General features: G+C 42.6%; 1 protein-coding gene across 3 annotated transcripts in view; it reads right to left on the reverse strand.

Annotated features, from left to right (window-relative positions):
• Nucleotides 1-16,972, reverse strand: part of GIGYF2 (GRB10 interacting GYF protein 2) — a 1,376,329-nt gene that overhangs the window by 1,039,710 nt on the left and 319,647 nt on the right. For all 3 annotated transcript variants that reach the window (XM_069213782.1, XM_069213784.1, XM_069213783.1), the window contains exon 8: nucleotides 8,170-8,241. In XM_069213782.1, coding sequence (XP_069069883.1) covers nucleotides 8,170-8,241 — 72 coding nt within the window. The remainder of the gene's footprint in view (nucleotides 1-8,169; nucleotides 8,242-16,972) is intronic.

The raw sequence follows: 16,972 nt of genomic DNA on the forward strand, positions 1-16,972 counted from the left end.
CCTATATAGGACCCTCAATGACGTATCTAGTGCGAACGACAACAATGATGGGTATGGAACCAATCAACACCACCTAATGGCACACAGGGGTACTGCTCACAAAAATCTCCAGATACAGTCTGACACCTGAGGAAAATTCAAAGGTATGGTATCTGCAACTAGAAATCTCTATCAGATCACCTACACAATAGTGCTTAGTGAATGTGTGTGGAGAGGGACCAAGTAGGTGGTTTATATATATATATATCAGCTACAGGAAGGTTGTATAATGTCAGGTGAAAAGCGTTTCTAAGCGAGATCCGCTCTGTAAACTTCAGCACGCAAAACAGCTGATGTTCCATGATCCCGACAGAGGAGAACAAACCCAACAAAGGCTCTCCTCCATTCCGAGAAGAGACCTTGCGTGACCTCTGGATGGAGACACGATTTGTAATCCGCTAGGCATCAACGACTGAGTGTGTGAGTTGATGTGGAGTCTGGATTATGCCGAAGACCCCACCTCTCCCAGAAGGCTGCCCCAGCCCAGAATTGACCCATCTGTCTCTACAGTCCGCTTTAGATGAGGATGGCAGAGCTGTCTGCCACTTATTCAATTGCATTTGGTTAGCCACTGCTGCAGGTCTTTTGCAGTTCCCTCTGAGATCTAGACCATCACCTGATGCCGTGCCCACTGGAACTCCAAGTACCACTGCAGATCCTGCACATGCCAACCAGCATGTGTCAGAAGAAGGATGTAGGAGGCCATGAGGTACAACAGCCTCAGAATCAGTCTAACCAAAATCCAGAATAGAGGCTGAAGCATCATTATAATAGCCTGAATATTCTGTACTCGCCGCTTGGGAGGATAGGCCCGAAACTGCACTGTGTCCAGAACAGAGCTGATGAAAAAGCATCTGAGGAGTCAGGTGTAACTTCAGCATGTTGATAGTGAACCACAACGAGTGCAGAAGGTTTGTCGTAGTCTGAAGGTGATAGCCCACCTTCAATAGCCAATCATTGTGGTAGTCACAGCACATCCCATGACTCTTAAAAGAAAAACGTCTTCTAATGTCCAATCCCAGCACTAGATGGCAGGAGTATGTACAGCAAGTGTAGTTACAGTCAGGCATGCTACAGACACATCATTAGCTATATAAATGCATGTTAACAGATATTTTTCAGCCTGACAGTGAATAAAAACTTGAACGCCAAACGGCATAGTGCTAGAGGAGGTGTGCACGGAAGCAAAATAACTGCTAATGGCTGGCAGCAATAGTCAAAGAAGGGGCTTTCTTAAAATAAAGCACATTTTTGTGTAGCTTACACAATGAACTGCATTGTACTATACTGTTAAACATATGCAAAAATTAAAGGACTTTGATCCGCATCAGGCTCCAGGATGCTCTGTGAAGTGCACTGCTTCTAAATGCTTAGTTTTAATTCAGGGCCAAAGTCAGTGCACTTGTTGACAACATGGAACCCTTAAGTCCTACTCCACAAAGAAAGCTCTAACATACTGATGCTATATGAGTAAATATGCTGCCCACACATAAAATGACTTGTCCCTTGACAATTAATATGTCTTAATTTTCACCCAAACGCAACATCAGCTATTTTACGGACTGGTAAGCCCATACCAACAAATATTGTAGTGGGGGCTCTTAATCTGAGCTATCCGACAATCATTACAACGTAAAGCAAAGTGTGTTGTGGGTGAGGACTTTGGAGTCCATCCTTACACGTTTCTCGGTCTATGCCGAGATTCTCCTGGTACCAATACTGGTGGAGTATTCTACCGCAGAACTTCAGTATTCCCAGGACTTGCCTTTCTGCAGCTGTTCTTGCTGACATTACTCTCAAATCACATGGCTACAGATAGAAGGCAGGTGGCATGCTGGTCACTGTTAATGGAACAAGTTAAATGCCAGTCCTGCCTGCTTCGCCCAAGGAAGGCCTAGGGCCAACTTCAAAGCATTTCAATTTCTACCTTTTCACTACTGCAACACCCTCACCTTGCCTTTAACATCAACCACTGTAATGTGTATTCAATTGTAATAGTAAGCATTACCATTAGTAATACCTATAGTAAGTATTACCATTGCTGGAGGGCAAAAGGCTGAGACATCCAGCTGGAGTCAAACTTACGGCCTAGAGGATGTACATACATCTCTTCAGTAAACACGCATATGCTACTGCAAAAAGCCTGCCTACAGCATCTACCTTTGTAGTGGACCATCAATATTGTCTTGTGATATAACACTCATTATCAAAGCAGCAGTGCCTCTCTGACAGTGCCACCAATTAAGTATATACAGTTTCTTGATGTAAACCATGTTGGTCGCACCGTCAGTTTATCACAATTTTCATCCCCTGCACAGACAAAAGGACATGCTTAAAGTTTAGCTTATTATTTTCAATTCAAGCATCAACATGGTAGAAAGATTCTTGAGAAAACCGCAACCTTCAGTGTAGGCATTGTTCAAATGTGCTTTCAACCATGTGTGAGGCATCAGTTACCACTACATCCTGATGAGACAGGATTTTTTCAGGGAAAACTAGCACTAGATTTTTCAACTTTATTCTCTGTACAGCAGTCTGAAAAGTATTGGTGAAAATGTAATTAAATAATCCAAATCTCCTTGAAATGTGGGACCACCTTGGCAATGGTCAAGCTTGTAGAATGCTGGGATGGACTGTTCCTATTGAAGCAGGGTCAGGAGTAATTTGCTTACAGCTAGGTTCAAACTCAGGTGGTATGGTGTGCAAAATAATGATGGCTTGGGATGCAGCCCGAAGTGATTACCAGTGGCTGAGATTAATTCAAGCATTTCATCCTTCACGGTTTTCTGCACTTATTGTGTTGTCTTAAGTGGGACGGGTATGGCTAGACGTGGGTCCCGTAAACACTGTTACTTGAACCAAGCTGTACCCAGCTGATGAGCCCATAACTAGGGTAATACTAGTCCTGCGTTGCTTGTGTTTCAATTCAGGGAGCATCTGGATTGTCAATTTGGTCTGGACTGTTCCCAATGGAGCAGGGAAAAGGCTGATTTGCATATAACTACGGCCAAACTGAGGTGGCATAGAATACCAAATAATTATTTTGATTGGGATGCAGCTCCAAGTGATTACCAGTGGCTGAAATTAATTCGAGCATTCCATCCATCACTGTTTTGTATGCTTAAATTTCTGAAAAGTGACATTTTCGGCATTATAAAACATAATGAAGCAACTCCAATGTTACACTATGGGAGAGAGAGGCATTGCAATAGTGAAAAAGTGATTTAAACGTTTTTCACTATGAGGGCATGTAAAACTTAAAAACAAATGTATTACTTTTTAAATACATTGCACAATGCCCTCTGGGCTGTCCAGGGCCTGCCTTCGGGGTGAAGTGTTTTAAAAAGGAAGGTTTGGGCCTAGCAAAAGGGAGGTTTAATTTGCCATGTCAAAATGGCAGTTTAAACTGCGCATACAGGCTGCAATGACAAACCTGATATATGTTTAAAGGTGCTAATTTTTGAACACTTTTAATTTATTGGCATTTCAAAGTATGCGAACAGAGCACAGTACAGCTTATTCAACCAGTGGATACATTTAACATTAATATAAGCAATTGCGCTCAGAACTTATAACATTTTGATCAAAATGCAACACCTATTGCATTCTCACTATCCTTTTAAGATCACATCCCTCTGGTAGGGTGTCTGGTGCAGGTAAAGTGTCCAGGAAAACAAATGTTTGGGAGAGGGTTAAGATATAAGTGAGCATGTAATATAGGTCCAATGTTCCTCCTTTCATCTGATTAGCACATGCCATCAGAGTAATACTAATCATTTTTTTTTTTAAACAAAAAGAAACAAGAAACTGGTAATTTGCCTGTGTTATAGATATTTGTGCAGGCAACCAAGTTGACAGCACCGAAATTATGTTGCATCTTTCATGCAGTATCGCCAAGTACGCCTTGGGGGGGGGGATTTCCCTAAGGGAAGGGGGGGGGGGGGAGGCGTCACTTTAACCATGTTCTTACCTCATCTAAACCTTTGGCTGTCCTAGAAGCATCCTTCCATCGGGCCACTCCTACAGGGCTATCTCAGTTCTCACTGTGCCACTCTCAGAATCTAGCTTGTCTCTCATTCTTGTGTTCTCCCAACTATCGATTACCTCTGTCCACAACAGGGTTATCGGCCTGCGCCTTAGCCCTCTACTTTCTTCTCTCCTCAGAGCTCTCTCCTCTGCTACATCTTGTTATATCCAATGTCCAGGCCATCAAGTTGGGTCCCTTATTACGTTTCCAAGCCATCAGCACTCTACGCTTAGCCAGTAATAGGGCCAGGTCCGCAAATCTGTTACCAATTTCTTTGGGATGTGGTCTGGTAAACAATCTTAACAAGCATGTCTCTACTGTGTTCTCTAGCCATCTATTCATTATGTGGTCAATTTTTTGTATGACCCCATCCCGGGAATTCTTGCAACTGTGGGCATCCCCATATCATATGGCCGAATCCTACAATGGGCAGAAGGCAGTGTGGGTAACCCATCTCCTCCCCTCCGTATATGCGGCCAGGAGACCAAATGAGATTCCTCTCCAATGGACAGCATAGTCTGTAGAACCCTGTGTGCAGGTGGCTCACCCTCCACATAGCTCCAGAGGTCCTGAATAGCCCCCACCACCACCTCATAAGTCAGAAACTGCCCTTGAGGCAATCTGGTCTGAGCCATGAGGTCCTCGAACGGGATCAGCATTTCCTGGTAGTACATCGCACCTAAGGTATGTAATTCTACAGCTGTCCAGCGATTAAGCTGTCTTTTTGTGAAGCAGGAAGGCGGGTCTCCGTGAGGGATCCCCACCAGTGGAGAAGCCGGCACGTAAGGAGCCTTAGTTTTTGTTTTCCTAAGAACTCTCAGCGAATTGGTCAGAGCTGGTATTGAAATACCCAGCTTGGGAACCCGCAGCTTAGGTGTATTTAAAAGTGCTACTTAAGTGGGTGGCCCACTAGTAGCATTCAATTTGCAGGCCTTGGGTATCTAGTATACCACTGTACAAAGGACTTACAAGCAAATTAAATATGCCAATTGCGAATAAGCTAATTTAACCATGTTTAGGGGAGAGAGCACAAGCACTATTGGTTAGCAGTGGTAAAGTGCCAATGAAAACAAATTCTGCAAAAAGTGGGAGAAATTTTTCAGAAGGCTTGGGGTTGACCCCGCAGAGAGGGCCAGGTCCAACAAAGTTGATTGGAATCTGAACCCAAATGAAAGGGTCAAGGGCTACAGTTTTTAGAAGCCAAACAGCTAAAAGCAAGAAGTATCAAGGTAGTTCCATATATGCCTCCATGATGTCAAATCCGGGAACGCATCAGCTGCACCACCTAGTGGTGCAGGAGAGCTATTTCAACTTTCGTCCATCCAGGCTGGGGAATACATGAGGTGAGGAATCTTCAGGTAGAATATTTCAAGCTGCTAGTCTTCTGCTTAGCTTTGACGGCTCCTTCCAAATCCCACCTCATCTGAAGCCCATACACTGACTCCTTGGAAAGAAAAGGGCAACTTTTCCTCTACCATATTCACAAGGCTTTATGGCATATCACCAGATTTCTTGGCCAAACCGTTTGTCCTTTAACTGCCACCTAGAAGCTCAGATCTACAAACCATAATTTTATTAGCCCACTACAAGAAAAAAGTGTTAGTTCACATCACATACAAAAACCATCTCCAAGGAACTTGATCTAAAACTGGAAAACCACTCCTCCAGATTCTGAAGGCTTAAAAAAAACAAAAACAAAACGAAGTTAGACAATTAGCTTTCTAGTTACACAACTATATACGCCTACTTTTAAAACTGAGCTCTGCTGAATTGTATACCAAAAAATAACTTTCCAAAAACCAAGGCAAATTCTCAGACACAAATGACTTCTTTTGATCATGCAGGACAAAGTATTATCAAGTGAGTACTGAGATTGACCTAGAAATGTGGCCACTTCAGCATTTCTCCAGTAGGCTGCAGGCTCAGGGGCTGCTTTTAGTGTTGGAGTTGTTGCCATGGTCCAACAGTGCTGTGATTAATACTTTCTAGCCACAGCATCCTGCACTGTGGGACTGATTTGAACATTCTTGCCATGCTGTTTTCAGGTGCAGTACTGGTGAGTACTCCTTAGAAGGGAAAAGGTCTGCTTGGTACTACCTTCAAAGCATTGCAACAGTTATTGTCCCTTCAAACCTATCCTATGATTTAACTTTCAAATGTCTTAGAACAGTGTTTCTTAACCTGAAGTGCAGGGACCCATGGGGGTTCGTAATATCTAATCGGGGGTCCATGGTTGCTCCAAAAAAATCAAATAATGTACATAAATATGTAAGAAAGTAAAATGAAAACTGAAAATGTTACCGTTTTTAAACATGAGAAATCTGGATACAAATTAAGTTGGTATCCTCAGATTTGTGGGAGTAGTGCAAGTGTGCTGGACAGAATACAGTATGGACAATGGGTGGCCTCAATTGAATTTAGGAACACTCCACCCTTCCAATTAAAACTTTGAGGTTTTTTTATTTGATAATTAAGAATTAGAATTAATAAAATATTTCACCACTTGTTTGTTTAATGAATGTTTGTATTTTTGTGTATTGTCAAATTCTCTCTTAGAATAACTACTCAGTGGCAACAACTATGGTGATAAAACCACGTTTGCACTCTGTGCTAATGAACTGGCTCAGAGATCTCTTCACAACCCCAACTAGGAGGTAGCTGAAGGTGGTGTTGAAGACTTGATAGGTGCAAACAGGTACCAGGAATGTGAGAATATCACCAGGCCAGTGACTGAGGAACAAGTGAAGAGCATCCCAGAAAACTTAACATAAGGGACATGAGAAGTGGTCTTCTCATGGGCCCAGTATTTACTTTTGAAAGACTCAGCTTTTTCAGGAAGAAAGTGTGGTTCGATGTTTGATAGCAATAAAACTCTGTTCACTTCTTGGTCTAATTTCCAAGAAACCCTGTATGATTTGTTACAGCCTTTAGCAAGCATTATCTGGTGTGCCCATCTTTACCCATGAGCTTACCATCATGCTGTCCGCAGTAATAAAAACAGTCCATGCCTCTGACAGAAAGAGACCAAAAGCTTAACTAAAGGAAATACTGTTTCTTCTCACCTAAACATACCACTGAGAAATCAAAAAATATCCCTTGGTCATACTATGACGGAGAAAAACAAAAAATTAACATAAAGGCTTTGGCTCATCTCTTATTTTCTGCTGCCATATAACCTCTCTTACTTTTATTTTTGGAACAATGTTTTCTAGAATTTAAGGAGAAAACATGTTTTAACTTATGGTGAAAGTAATAAAAAATAACATGCTTTTCAGAAATGCAGCCTGCAGGTCAAACCATTGCAAAGGTGACGAATCTGGTTAAGATCCCCTCTTGTGGAACATTAAATAGAAAGAATTGTGTCAACGGGTAAGCACTAATTAAACTCACATTGTGGAATGGTATTTCTTCTCACCACTGAACTACCACAAGAAAAGAATTTAAAGGAAACTGGGATCGAATTGCTAATATCAGCTCCCTATTTAGACAGCAGCCTATGGGAGACCGGAACCAGCCTGCTCAAATGCAATACTGTGCCTTTGGGGAAAAGGTAGCACACATCAGTGTGATCTTTATAGCTCAAGCTAACTTTTAAACATTAGTAGTCAAGTTAACAGTGCGCCTGCAACAAGCCACCAGAAATCTGCAATGAGGGGAAATATTAGTGAGAATCTCAAAGAATGATTTGACAAGGGTTATCAAGGACCATTTGGCTAAGCGGACTAATGCATCCTTTACAGGGATCTGTATTCGATTTCATGGTTAAACTTTTAAATCCTGGCAGGTCCACTCAGCTCTTCATCCCTCTGAGACCAATAAAACAAATACCATCAAGCTGGGTAACATATGTTATTTCATCACCAAAACAATAACCCTTAGGGTGAACTACACAACATATAATCCATGTATTTTGGAAAAATTGAAGTCATTTCATACGGAAAGAAAGCAAGTGTAGGTATAGGTTGATAAGATGGATAAGGAGTTGGTACTATCACCAAGTAACAAATTGAAAAAAACATTAAATACTACACTCAAGAACTGCCTCTTATCTTCAAGGCAAACTAAACATAATAATAGTAAAATGTTATATTTATTTAACTTACCGGTTTTCTGTTCTGACCCAGCTTTGACAGTCCCTGGCACCATTGAAGTGTTATACGCATTTGGCAGATGGTCTGTGTTGATGAGAAAAGCAACAAAGTAAAACATACTGATTAAAGATAACATAATGCTAAGCCTCTTCTATAATAAGACTTTTTTTAAATCTTTAACATTAACCTGAAACCCTTACAATACCCACTGTTTGAATATTTTATTGCATTTAACAGTAAAACAAAAAGAAAATGGAACACTGTGACACCAGGGAAGCACAACCACATGAGCACACAATGCAAAATTTTCCAAATACTTAACATCATGGTCCCCTCAGATTCAGTCCAAGACTCTTAATTCCCTCCATTGACCCCTCACTTTCTCAAATTTCCGGGGGTAACCTCTAGCCTTCTACACTGCACGTTTGTTAACCGCTCCCCTACGAGCAGGCAATCTCTCTCCTGGCCACCATAAGACAACATTATAAAAAAAAAGTAGATTGTATTTAGGAAATGTATGGCCCATCATATCCAGTATGTAGCTGGCTTCTGGTCCAATAGCATAAGTTCATCAGTAGCTTGCGATTACATTCAAACTGTTGGTGCAAACCTGTGCAGACTGGAATTATTTACATTTTAATAAGTCAGATCTTAGTGATACACCTTATCTAGGTGCGTTATAATAAAAAATAAAAATCTGTTGTATTCTTTACAAAATCTGTATTACAATTTTAAGCCTTGGTGTCCGAAAGCGCACAGATTAACGAAACTCCTTTGGTGCTATTTCTCAAGCAGGGTGAAGGTGTGATAATTTTCTCTGAGGCAATGTGGTGAGATTTTGAAACTGGATTCGAAAGGACATCAGCAGGAATTTTAGGGGTACCAAAGACATATTCCTAAATAAAAGTGTATATTTTTGAGAGGTTTGCACACTCCTTTGTGTAAGTACTTTGTGTCAACTCTCCAATGAGCCCCCTTTGGTTTGCAATGGAAAACTGTTTTATCCATGAATTGTGTGGAACAGAGCAATTGCAGCCTGAATCCAGTGTGGCAGCACTACAAGAATTAGAATGAATTAAATTAAACTCAAAAGCGATAAAATACATTTTTTTTATGGTTAGTTACTTCAGAATGCTTTTTGACTAACGTGAGTTTAAGAGGGATGTAGACATCAGTACAAAGCTGAGTAAAAAAAGTTGAAAGAGTAAAAAATGAATACTTCAGTAAACATAAATATGAACTATAGTTTCGAGTTGATGGAGAATACATCTACGTCTTTTAAAATAATAAACTGGAGGCACCAGAAACCGTTTTTTTTAATCATAGTCAAAGTGAATGGTGTAGCTGAAAGAAAAAGAAAAATAAGATTGAACCTGTATTTTGCTTAAGATTATTGGAACAATGGGTGATTTAATTTGAACTGCTACTATGCAGAGCTGAGTAACAGACGTTTTAAGAGCTATCTAGGCCGGTCTGTAGCTAACAGGCTAAAAAGAAGCAAGGAGTTTCAACAAAAAACTGGTCAATTAAAAGAACGAGGAATATAAACTGAAGGTATGGATAATGAAGTTATTTGTTATAAGCAGGTGACTAGATCTCTTTAATGCCTGATCCCCAATGCTATTTGTAAATTCCAATAAAGATACTGATAAAGGTATGGCAATGGAAGCCAGAGGTAAGTATCCAGGCACCTGCATTGCAGATGCACATAACTATGATGACTGATTCTAGAGTGAATGACTGCATGTTATCACGTAGGGGATCACTCATTAGTGCACTCTATGATGTCGACCGAAGGTGAACGCTTGTTTTTTGCAAGTTTCTTGCTCCTATATATAATAATGTATTTGCCTTTGGCCTTATTCTGCCTACTTGGAAATCAATCTTTAAAACCAGCTACATGATTTACTGGCTTCATCTCATATTCTTTATTTAGTATGCTGTCCTAAAATGTTTTGCCAAATTAAAACTAAAATAATTTATACAATGTGAAGAGATGAAGCACTTGTTAGCTACAGAACTGGTGGACTTTTGCTTGGCTTGTTCAGCTCAAGATGTGTGCATTCAAAATAGTAACGGTTGCAGGAATTCACCAAATGTGGGAAGTGAGACACAAACAATCACGCTGCATCATCAAAAATTAGGATGCATTTAGTTAGGTATCATCAGGCTTGATGGCAGAATCATACCTACAATCTTCAGTGCTAAACCTTTGCTTACTAGAACCGCAGGATGCTTGGTCAGAGTTAGAAAAAGCATCTGATACCACAGTCTGGGGGAGAATGTTTGCAACGCAATCTGTGCTGGGCGTTAGAGGCGGGCTAAAGAGCTTGATAAGACTCCTCTACTTGGAGACTATGGCGAGGGTGAAAACAGGGCAACCGACAGCTGCTCCCGCCCCGGTCAGTAGGAGCATGCCTCACAGGTTGTCCTCCCACCCACCCCCCTTCACTCTGGTGATGGAGCCACTCGCGTAGAGGCTTCAGCAAACAGGCCAAGAATGGGCCAAGCCTGTTCAGGACATGAGCTAGGCAGTCTCCTTATATGCTGAAGAAATCCTAATCTACGTAAAGGATGTCAACAAGGTTATTGGTGAGTTAGTACAGATTTTAAGCTTCTTCAGATTTGGCTAGGGATCAACTGGGTCAAGACCTGCTTGTTCCCGATCCATCCTAAGTGCCCACAGCAGCACGTTGTGGAGGGCCATCATGTCCTTTGCTCGAAGCCGCACTTATATTATTTGGGCAACAATATTTATCAACCCAAGACTTCATAGAAGGAACCTCACAAATGTAACCTCTCCCACCTCTTTCCATCCCCAAAGTACCTACTGGAGCTCCCTTCCACTATCGGTTCAGAGCAGAGTGTGTCTCCAAAATGGGGGCTATTGTATTATTTTACTAACTTATCAGTGTACATACCCTGCAATACGTTCCGATCACTGAAAGCAATGCTTGGTGGCCTCATGTGGAATACAGGCAGGTGCACAGTGACCTTGGCCAAACTGCAGCTCCCAGCAGTGGTCAGAGGGCTAAGCGACTCGAATTATGAGCATTATTGCCTAGCGGCACAGCTATAGTGGCCTACCAGCTAGCTGGCGGGAAGACACTTAGAGACAGGACTTTGCAGGTTTATGCTTGCAATGATGCAGTTGAAATGTTTGAATGGATTAGCATGCTCGCTGTACTGCTTAAAATAACATCTCAATAAAGATGGTTAAAACAAAACAGAGGATCATATCCTCTTCGCTTCTACAAACCTCCCTCAATCTCTCCTATTAGAATTCTCTAATATTTCAGGATTCAACAACACAACGAGGCCCACATATATTTATACTTTGTAAAGGAAGGCAATGAAAGTACCAAATAAATACAACACTGATGCGGTGGTGGCATTTGCTCAAGTGAATATATATGTGAACAACCTCAACAGCTTAATTTAATTTTATGGTGCCTTTATGTAATGGAACTGCAAACAGGTGAATGATTTTAATACCGAAGGACCAATTATAGGTGAAATTCAGGCTCAAACAATGAAACGCCGGTCTCCCAGAAACAAATAATTTGTGATGCATATATTAGTTACATACATATATATTTCACAGAAATCAAACGAGACAGCGAAGAAAGGTTAAGTGACAATTTCCAGTGAAAAGCCATCCTTAGCTTTCTCAATAAATTTGGAAGCATTTTAACAAACCTGTACGAAACTTCCCAAACGAAAAGTTCATCAGATGTGGCTTTTGTATGGCAAGTTTAATGCAGATACATATTTGGTTTGGTGTACCACCGTTCCGTAGCTTTTGAAAGCTTACTGTTACAGAAAAGAGATGAGTTGACTGGAAAGTGTTAAAAACTGCAAGATATCTGGACCATTAGTCTAAAAATTGGCACTCAAGCTAGGTTTGAGGGCGATTGTGCACGTATATTCAAATAAATAATAAATAAAGCCCCACCACCTGTGGCCCCCGGCTGGACAAGTTCGCATTCCCTCCCCATCCACCCCACACACCCCCAATCATCCAGTCCCGGTTTGCAGACTCAAAACTAAGCCCTCAGACGCAAAGACTCAAGATTGGTTGGCCACATGAGAACGTTTTCTCTTATAATGATCATTAGAAGACATGGAAACGGTTCCAGTCTTCCCAAAATTATTCTGAAATGTCACAAGGGGTTAGGGCAAGCAAACCCTGATCACCAGACCAAAGTGGGGAAATTTCAATGGTACCCCAAAGCCCAAAATGTTAAATTAACTGTTTGCAATGAAGGGTCCCAGACATGCATGTTGTCGACTATTTGCAATTTATAGTCCAAAGTCTACTCTAGAAACCAGACTATGAAACATGCGGGCTTCCATTCCACCCCTGCCCCATCCCCACGACTTCCTCTTGCAGCAAGGAGTCTCGCTCCTGAGGTCAATGATCACGGGCACATTGTGGGTGTGTTTCAAGGCCATGGATTCAGTAGCAAGGCTACATTTTTTTTTAAACTCATGGCCCCTTGTTTGGTTCCATTCGAAAGTCTGCTGTCATTAGGCTCTATTTCGAGTGAATAGATTCAGCGGTTATTTATATCAATAAACAAAAAAGGCAACTCTACACACATTTAGGCATGTTTTAAAATGTGAAAATTACATTATGTTCTCATAAAATTGCCCATGTAGATGTTGACTCGTATCAGATTACATTTCAGTGGGGGCCTTTATAGTGAATTAAACTTAATGCAAATCTTAAAGAACCAACCCCCGGTCTCATCCACAAGGACCAATATCAGGCAAATTGAGGCGATAGTTTTAGTCCACAGATGTATGGTCGAGCCTGCACACTTTTTGCCTACTAAAGGAATATTCTGAGATTTTCATTGGGTGAAAGTTCAGGTAACCTTCCACTACACAAATGTGCCTAACCTTAGGCGACAGACGGCACATTCAACATTCAGTGATGAGCAGGTGAACTGAACAATTGATACTGCTGTTCACAGTTCCTTTTTAAAAAAAACTATGGCTGACAGGGGTGAATGAGCGACTCCTAGAAGATATCCTGTTGCTCCAGAGGAGGAAGACTACATACTATGTATCGGGGAGAATAAAAGGTGCAAAAATGCACTTAGATATGTGGGTGCACTTTTTACATCCGACAGCAGAGCAAAGAAAAAGCTGAACATGAGCGCCACCTAAAACTTATGCAACTTTATTTTTTTTTAGCAAGGGCAGGGATGAATGTTCATCTTTGTACAGTGCAAAAATTGTCACCCATGAGGGTATCTGGATGGTTTGTAGCTTATGTAGCAGGTGTGTGAAGATGCCTAGTATAGGACGCTGCTGTACTCCACTCAGCTTTCTATGAGGGCCAGGGTGACTGACTTTCTGGTGTCAGGAGAGAGCCATTTCACGATTTCTCTGTGCATGTGAAGTATGTGAAAGCATGCAGAGGTGATGGAGTCAACCTAATATCTCATGGAGCGGTCGATGTCCAGGATGATGTCCAGGTTTCTGGCGTGCTTGGAGGGTGAGGGGATGGATCCTAGTTCTGTGGCCCACCAGGAGGAATCCCAGAGTGAGTTATTGTTGCCGAATATCAGCACTTCCATATTTTCAGCATTGAGTTTGAAGCAGTTGTCTCAAATCCAGTTGGCCACACTGGTCATGCACATTTTGAAATTACTTTTGGTGGCGTTGGTATCTTGTAAGAGGGACCGGAGGAGTTGAATGTCAGAGTAAGAGATGATTTTGAGCTCAAAGGTCCAAATGAAGCTTGCAAGAGGAGTTACGTATACACTGAAGAGAATGGAGCTAGAGGGGGTGGGGGTGGAGGGCTTGACCAGTTGCATTCTTCCAGTCAGGAAGGAGGCTAGCCACTTGAGAGGTGGTCTTTGCATTCTGGTTTCGTGGAGTCTAGAGAGGAGTGTGTTGTGGGACACTGTCTAAGACTGCAGAGAGGACCAGGAGTATGAGTGCAGCAGTGTGACCTTGATCTAGATTCTAGAGCTGCAATGAAGGCGGTCTCAGTGCTGTGGTTGCTTCGGAAACTGGATTGCGAGCTGTCCAGGAGTTTGTGGTGTTCAAGGTCCTGTGAGAACAGATGGTTGATGGCTTTTTCTAAGAACTTGGTTTTGAAGGCGAGCAGGGAGATGAGTCTGTAGTTGCTGAGGAATGTGTGTTCCACTATTGAGGTTTTTTTTTTTTTTTTTTTTTTTTTTAGGAGTGGGGTGACTTGTGCGTGTTTCCAGGCATCTGGGAAAGTGGCTTTAGCGATAGAGGTGTTGATGACAGTTGTCAGTGCTGTGCTTATCGTGTGTGTCTCCCTAGGTGAAAGAAGCAGTGGGGACATGGGTCCGTGGTGCAAGAGTGGATAGATGCCAATATAGCCTCTGGGTCTTCACTGGTCATCAGGGTCCACTCCATGAGTGGGGTGACCATAGTGTTGGAGGTCAGATGTCAGGTAAGGTGTAGCTGAGGGTCAAAGTACCTGTAGATCTTAGAGATCTAGTCATGGAAGAAGTCGGAGAGTTGGTTGCAGGATCCTTAAGAAGGGGTGATGGATTAGGAGGTGGCTGCTGGATGGGTGAATTCAATAACAATGGTGAAGAGTTCTTTGTATTTGTTGTTGCCAGCTTCAGTCCTCTGGGTCAGAGCTGGTCTCTCAGTTCGTAGTGACAGCACCTGAGTAATGTATTGTAGGCCCTCCTGGAGGCGGGCTTTTGAGGACCTTCCTTTTCTTTCTGTTAGCATCGCCTTTTGGACTCCAAGCTCGTTGGTGTACCAGCTTGCATATTTGTTTGCCCTCTTTGGGTTGGCGTTTGTAAGGGGAGCGAGGACGTTGGTACTGATGGAGATGCAGATATTGAAATAGTCTGTTTCTGCTGGTGTCGTCAGAGAAGATAGGGAGGTGGAGCTGGAGGGTGTTGAGCCATACAACTCTGGTCACCTTCTGCCAGCTGCAGCTGGTGGTGCGTAGCCTCTCCGTCAGTGTGGGTGAGATGTTTAAGTGTATGATGAAATGGTCCATCCAAGTGAGCTGGGGGACCTGGCTGACCTTGATTTGGGTTACTGCTGGTCGCAAAGATGGGGTCCAGAGTGTCCTGCAGCATACGCAGGTACTTTCACTAGCTGAGTCCGATGTTTTGTACATTGCCTATATTATGTCTGTTGTGTTGGAGCATGCACGGTTGTCAAGATGGATGGTGAGTTCCCCTACGAGAAAGTCATCTATGAAGCTTATGACAACCGGGGTGAGGAGGTCAGTGAGAAGACTGCTTAAGTTGCTCCTGGATACCGGTGGCCTGAATGCAATGAGCCTGATGGTGGGTTTGCCACCAGTCTGGAGGTTCTGGAGTTTGAGTCGTTAGTAGCGATGCATTTGATGGTGTCTCTGTGAATGATGGCAATGCCACTACCTGGTTTGGTCCTGGTGCATGATCTTGCATCCCAATGGGATTGTGCTGGTGATGTCAGGAACAGACTAAGTTTATCCAAGTCTCAGTGAGGAAGATAAGCTCGTGTGTGTAAGAGTGGATGAGGTCCCAGACCTCAGCTGAGAGCTTGCTGAGAGAGTGGGTGTTGAGAAGTATGCATGCAAGTGATTGTTGGTGGGGATTTGTGTGAAGTGTGGGTGGTTGTTAGAAATGCAGTTCCTGGTTGGCTAGGGTAGGCACTTCAGCCAGGCAGGAGCCACCACTCTAGTCAGGGCAAGAGACTTTCACACCCAAGATAACCCCTGCTCTCCCCCTTGGTAGCTTGGCACAAGCAGTAAGGCTTATCCCAGAGGCAATGTGCAAAGCACTTGCACAACACACCCACACAAGTGACAATATATACACCACAAGAGACTCCACAACATGTTATATAAAAATAAACTGCATTGCGTAAATCATTAGACTAAAGAACCATCAATCAATAATATTAGACCAAACAGGCACTTGTCCTACCACCATCATCGTGAATGCAAAGTGAGAAACCTTTATACGTTGCCCATGTCATCAAATACCATCTCCCCAGTGCAGGTAATGGAGTCTGAAATACTAGTTAGCACAGAAAGGCAAAATGACATAACAAATTAGAGCATATCTCCTAGCATAAGTAATGTGGAAAATAATCAAATGAGGAAAGGCACCATGTACAGGAACCAACAAAAACATCTACACAAAGGTTGCAAAACATCATATAGGCAAGACATTACTTTGCATAGTGTTCTGGCATATTTTATAGTCCTTGTTATTCTGGCTATAGAAGGTAAGAATGACAATCAGGGCATGGAATGTATGAGGCTAGGAAACAATGACATCTAGCACCAAATACCACCCTAAACCTCAGCAAATGCAAATGTACCCACATAGGAGCCTGTGTGCGCCATCTACGTGTGGTACAATAACTAGGTGCGCAGTCTTTTTGGAAAAAGGGGAAAAAAAAGAAAAAAAAAGAAATTTAAAAACTCCTGCCACACTCGGGGAACCTCAATCGAGGCCTTTCCCTATATGGTGTTAACAATCAGTGCTCCCAAGGTAAGAGGGGGGATGCACACAATCTAAATCCCTACAGGAAGTGGGGAAGGCACGCACATGATTCCTTCAACCACGGGGAGACCTCCCTGAGTGCCCCGCATAGAGTAGGTTATTAGGCAGCGCCCGCATCGGCACGGCGGCTCACTGATGCAGCTTTTTCTTGGGCCACCTTCTGCACGGACAGCACATCTGGAGCCCTCCTGGGACTCCCAGACCGCTGCGAAAACTCCCAGTGGCCAGTCATCTTCTCCATTGGGCGGGTGTAGGGGGCTGGCCTGGTTTGTAGTGGGTACCTTGGGTACTTACACTGTATACCA

Source organism: Pleurodeles waltl, chromosome 11 (assembly GCF_031143425.1).
Source record: "Pleurodeles waltl isolate 20211129_DDA chromosome 11, aPleWal1.hap1.20221129, whole genome shotgun sequence".
Lineage (NCBI taxonomy): Eukaryota > Metazoa > Chordata > Amphibia > Caudata > Salamandridae > Pleurodeles > Pleurodeles waltl.